The sequence below is a fragment of the Capsicum annuum genome, unplaced genomic scaffold (genome assembly GCF_002878395.1).
Source record: "Capsicum annuum cultivar UCD-10X-F1 unplaced genomic scaffold, UCD10Xv1.1 ctg3585, whole genome shotgun sequence".
In the NCBI taxonomy this organism is placed as follows: domain Eukaryota; kingdom Viridiplantae; phylum Streptophyta; class Magnoliopsida; order Solanales; family Solanaceae; genus Capsicum; species Capsicum annuum.
In genome coordinates, this window is record NW_025842793.1 from 336,344 (window position 1) to 341,710 (window position 5,367).

Here is a 5,367-nt window from a genome sequence, read left to right on the forward strand (position 1 = left end):
GTTATTCATAGATTTTCCAAAAACAAATTAATATATATAAGGTGCTTAATTATTGTTAGATCATATTTATATGTTATAGAGGGTACATATCTAGTTTTCGAGATTTCAAATCTCTTTAAGGAAATTAACCTATAAAGAAAATTTATATAATGACGTGGGAGACTGATTATGCAAACATCTCTTAATATATGCGAAATATTAAACAATACATTGATTTCCTAGACGTGCATCCAATTGATCTTTAATTAAAGATGCCAAATCAGATGAGAAATTAAAAAATAGAGAATTTAGTTTAATTAATATATATCGTCAGCGTAAGAAGTTTTTGCATGATAGTGTATTTACTTGTTGCAAGTAACATCACAACGGCGGCGAAGTCTAAGTTTCAACTTTGTGAGTTAATCTGGTAGGGTTACTTGCAAATATCCTTAATTATAAATCCTACATTTCAAGTAGGCTTACTTTTTAATTTTAACTTTCCACATGTCATGTTTAAGACCACAAGATTGAAGGGTATTTTGGTACATTTGACATATTTTAATTTAACACTACAAGATTTATTTTCTTAAACCCCGTGTCAAGTCAAACTAGGTCATTCTTTTTGAAACAGAGGGAGTAGTAGATTAAATATTGCCAGAAGGCACCTCCGGCACTTAGTTGTTTGCATGAAGTCTTGTTAATTCAAATAGTAACTACATTTATAGGTGCTGGATTTCATGTGTTTTCTCAACAAATTAAAACAGCCACAATATCAAGTATTAATATTCTCTATATACCAAAGTTTATTTCTTGAAGAAAGAAAGAAATTATGGTTTCTTCTTTAAACCAAAACAGTACTGCTAATGGAATTAAAGAAGATGTTGTTGTGGTGATGGTACCTTTTCTATTACAAGGACATCTCAATCAACTTCTCCATATCTCTCGACTTGTTTCTTCCTACAATGTACCTATCTATTATCTTTGCTATAGTGACAAAATTAAGCAGGTTAAGTGTCGCGTTCATGGTTGGGATCCTCTTACCACTTGTAACATCCATTTCCATGAATTCCCAAATCCACCATCTCGCGATCAATACTATTGTTCTTCAAATGAAATGGAATCGCAAAAATTCATACTACCCCTCCTTGAGGAATCCCTTATGTTGCGCGACCCTGTGGGTGCATTCTTACAAGAGGTATCCAGAAGAACACACAGGGTGGTGGTCATTTATGACTCCTTGATGACTAGCGTTGTTCACGACGCGGTAGTTTCTATACCAAATGCAGAGGCCTATAGTTTCCATGCCTCGTCTGCTTTTATGATAAGTTCCATGTATTTGGAAGAGGAAATAATACGACACCACCTTCCCTTGTTCATTGGCAAATTTGTCGCGAAACTTCTACTCCCTAGTGGAGTTGAATTTCCCAATAACCTTCCGTCCTATCAGACTAGTTTCATCCCCGAGTTTATGGACTACATTACAATGCAACACTTTAACAGTACTGTTTGCTCTGGAAACCTCTACTCCACATGCAAGGCGGTTGAGGGAGCTTATCTCAATGCTCTTGCAAGGTTCCATAGGTTACTTAGAAGAGGCGGCAAAGAATGGGCTATTGGTCCATTACATCCAATCGCGACAATTGATGATGATCAAAACAATGTCAGTCGTCACAAGTGTTTGGAATGGCTAGATGAACAAGAACCAAACTCTGTTATATTAGTGTCATTTGGAACAACTACTTCCTTATCCACAGAGCAAATCAAAGAGCTCGCTATAGGGTTGGAAAAGAGTCAACAAAAGTTCATTTGGATATTGAGTGACGCGTTGTTACAAGTAGGTGAACAAGTCCAAATTCCCAAAGGTTACATAGAGAGAGTAGAAGGAAGAGGAGTCGTGGTGAAAGATTGGGCACCCCAATTGGAAATCTTGGGTCACTCATCAACAGGAGGATTCTTGAGTCACTGTGGTTGGAATTCTGTCTTGGAGAGCATCACCATGGGTGTTCCATTAGCCACATGGCCTATGGTTTTTGACCATCCGAGGATTGCAGTGCTCGTCACAAAGGTGCTCAATATTGGCATCACTGTGAAGGATTGGGAACAACGTGATGAGTTAATTACATCCACAACTATTGAAACCGCGCTAAAAAAATTGATGGCTTCCCCGGAAGGAAATGAGGTGAGGAAGAACGTGGTAGAATTGGGTAAAAAAGTTAGAGAATCCGTTGCTGTTGGTGGCGATTCTAAAAGGGATTTGGATTCTTTTATAGCTCACATTACCAGATCCTAGTGTCTCTTAAAACTTTCATGTGTGATTGTTTTGCTTTGTGTGATTTATTTTTGCTTCACCAAATTTGTGTTTCCAAGTTTTCTTGCTACCACATGTATTTTACAGCTATTTGGATGGTTGTTACCCATTGTATTGCAACTTTAAATGGAAATTTGGACGGTGTTTCCCCCCAAATTTCCTTCTGTTTACCAACAATCACAATAATAATATACTCTATATAATTTATAAGCGGTGGGTCTGGAGAGGCCGGGTAGTGTGTGCAGACCTTATCCCTACTTTGGAAGGGAGCGACAGTTTATGGTAGATCCTTGACTCAAGAAAATAATTGGACTGAAGAAACCAAGGCAAAATACTACACAAGGCATGACAGAGCATACTGAAAAAGGAACAGTAATTACAAAAAATAATATGATAAACAAATTACAAGGGACAATTGGTAGTAATAGAAATAAAAGGAACAAGCTACAAGAGTTATGTACGACTATTAGTATGGAAGGATAAGCGAGTCTACACTCAACCACTTACTAACCTTCTACCCTGATGCCCTTTGGTAAGCTGAAGTTCTGTCATGTCTTGTCTAATTACCTCTCATTCAATACTTTTTTTGGCATACATCTACCTCTCTTGAAAGTTGAAACCATCCATAGATAGCCAATCTCACACCATCTACATTGAAGCATCAATGCATCTCCTTTTCCCATGCTTGAACCATCTCAGTCTCTCCTCTTGTATCTTTTTCTCCACGAGGCCACTCCTACATTGTCCCAAATATCTTCATTTCGAATTCAATCTCTCCTAGTGTTACTCTGTAGAACTTGCTTCAAGTTTTGATGGCACCTTTGTCTCATAGAAGATTTCGAATGTGAGCCTCCATTTCGTTCACCCAATACCAATACAATGTCTGACATCGTTATCAATCTCCCCGTTATTTTGGATAATAGAATCAAGATACTTAAATTCTTTTGGATAGCTCAGGTAGCAAGCCCTATTTCCATGCCAGCCTTATGATTTACGTCATTAAACTTGCCCTCCAAGTATCATGTCTTGGTCCTACTCAACTTGAAGTCTTTACACTTCAAAATTTGTCTCCGTACCTCCAACTTAGCGGCAATTCTTCCTTTTCATCATATATTAGAAAGATGTAAAATTAGGTCTTCGTCTAACTCACACCCAAAAGTAGCTCAAAGGTAGAAGGATTGCCCATCTCATAAACTACCAATATGAGACTTTTTTCATTCTTTAACACCTCACTCTATGCCTAGGAATTGACATCTGATTTGTGGGTCATTTTTTAATTTGGTGATCCAATATTGGGTGAGATAGGTTCGGCTCTGATACCATGTAAAATTAAGTTTTACGTCTAACTCATACCCCAAAAGGTAACTTAAAGGAAGAAGGATTGTTCAAATCTTATAAAGAGACTACCCATCAATCATTAACTACCAACGTGGGACTTTTTTCATTCTTTAAATGAAAGGGCTAGACTTTACTTAGAATTAGAGCAAGAATTGTTAAAAAGAAGGCCTTAATTCTCTGGTGTTGTAGGTTATTTATTTCAAGAAGAGATTCCTCACATTAATCATCATGATAATAATCATTTTAACAGATAATCAACCTAGTAAGGTAAATCTCTCTATATCAGTATATATATATATATATATATATCACCTTAGCACATTGAAAGGATTAACATTACTGATTAATCAATAATAATTCTCTCTTATTTCTTCTTCTCTGTACATTACTTTCTCTGTATTTTCTGTCTGCATTCTATTCTTCTTCTTCAATTTTGTATTCTGAGTTCTTACTTTCTTCTTCAATTCTATATTCTGAGTTCTTACTTGCACTCATAGTAGAAGAACAGGAATTCTTCATAGAGTGATATCAACTGGAAGCATGCACTTTAGAATCTCAACTTTAGTTAAGGGTGTCAAGTGGGCCGGGCCGGGTGCCCTTGTAACTAACTCGGCCCAATTTGACACGACCTGGTAAGCTCTAGGGCTTTAGGATTTCGGGTCCTGAACCAATTATTTTTTTAAAATGGGCCCGGGCTAACCCGGACCGTACCAAGCCCGATCCAGGCCCACCGGTTAACCGTCCGGCCCGGCCCGAATACCTTTTTTTATAAAAAAAAAAAATTGAAATTTTGGGCCAAACTAGCCGTTGGCCCAACGGCTATATAGCCGTTTTTGGGTCCAAATGGCTAGTTTGGGCCCATTTATTAAAAATAAAAATTAACTTTAAAAAATATTTTTTAATCTCAAAAAAAATTCTATAAATACCCTACAACTTCAAATCATTTTTCACACAATTTTTCACTCTCTCAAATCTCATTCTCTCTCAAATCTCAATTCTCAAATATTCAATATATTTAATTTCTTAAAGTGTTCACTTTAATTTTTTAATTTTTCGTTTACAAAGTACGAACAGAAGTTTCTAAAGTCGCAACTTTCGGATACTTCCAAAATTTGGTATTGTCGTTCCATCTCTTACGTTTAATTTTTATTTATTGTATTAATTATTTAATATTTAATTTTATTATATTTATGTATTTTGAATATTTTTAGTTTAATTTAATTTATATTATGGTAAATTAAGAAACTTCGCTACTAAATGTGTTAAAATTTTTTGTCCCGGAAGCGGTAGTGGTAGTAAAAAGAGAATTACTAGCGGTAGAGGTAGTTCAACTAGTAGATATACCCGTGTGCCTTCGCCTCCGGTACCGCTTGGTACACCTTTTGAGGAAGATATAGGTATAGGTGCTCACGATATGGATTATGTAGAAGCTCAGAAAAATTACGGTATAGAAGAAAAAATGAAATAGATGAGGTTAATTTAGACGAAGATAATGAAAATATTGCTGAGACACCCACAGTAGGAAATGCTAACGTTAGATCTGAATCGGTTAATCTCCCTCCCCGTCCTCCCAGTGCCCCAAGACCTCGTAAAAGAACTAGTGTTGCATGGCAATTTTTTGAATGTATATCAGATATTGAGGTGCAATGCAATATTTGTCAACAAATATATAAGCATAGAAGTGAAGGCAAGCAAAGGGGTACGGGTACGTTAATGAGACATATAGGTGAAGATCACAAAAG

At 36.3% G+C, this 5,367-nt stretch overlaps 1 protein-coding gene across 1 annotated transcript; it reads left to right on the top strand.

The window, feature by feature from the left end:
- Positions 1 to 808: 808 nt before the first annotated feature.
- On the top strand, positions 809 to 2,269 carry LOC107846166 (zeatin O-xylosyltransferase-like). The gene has a single exon (XM_016690627.1). It carries the CDS (start codon positions 809 to 811, stop codon positions 2,267 to 2,269), a length of 1,461 nt encoding a protein of 486 aa, XP_016546113.1.
- Positions 2,270 to 5,367: the final 3,098 nt, after the last annotated feature.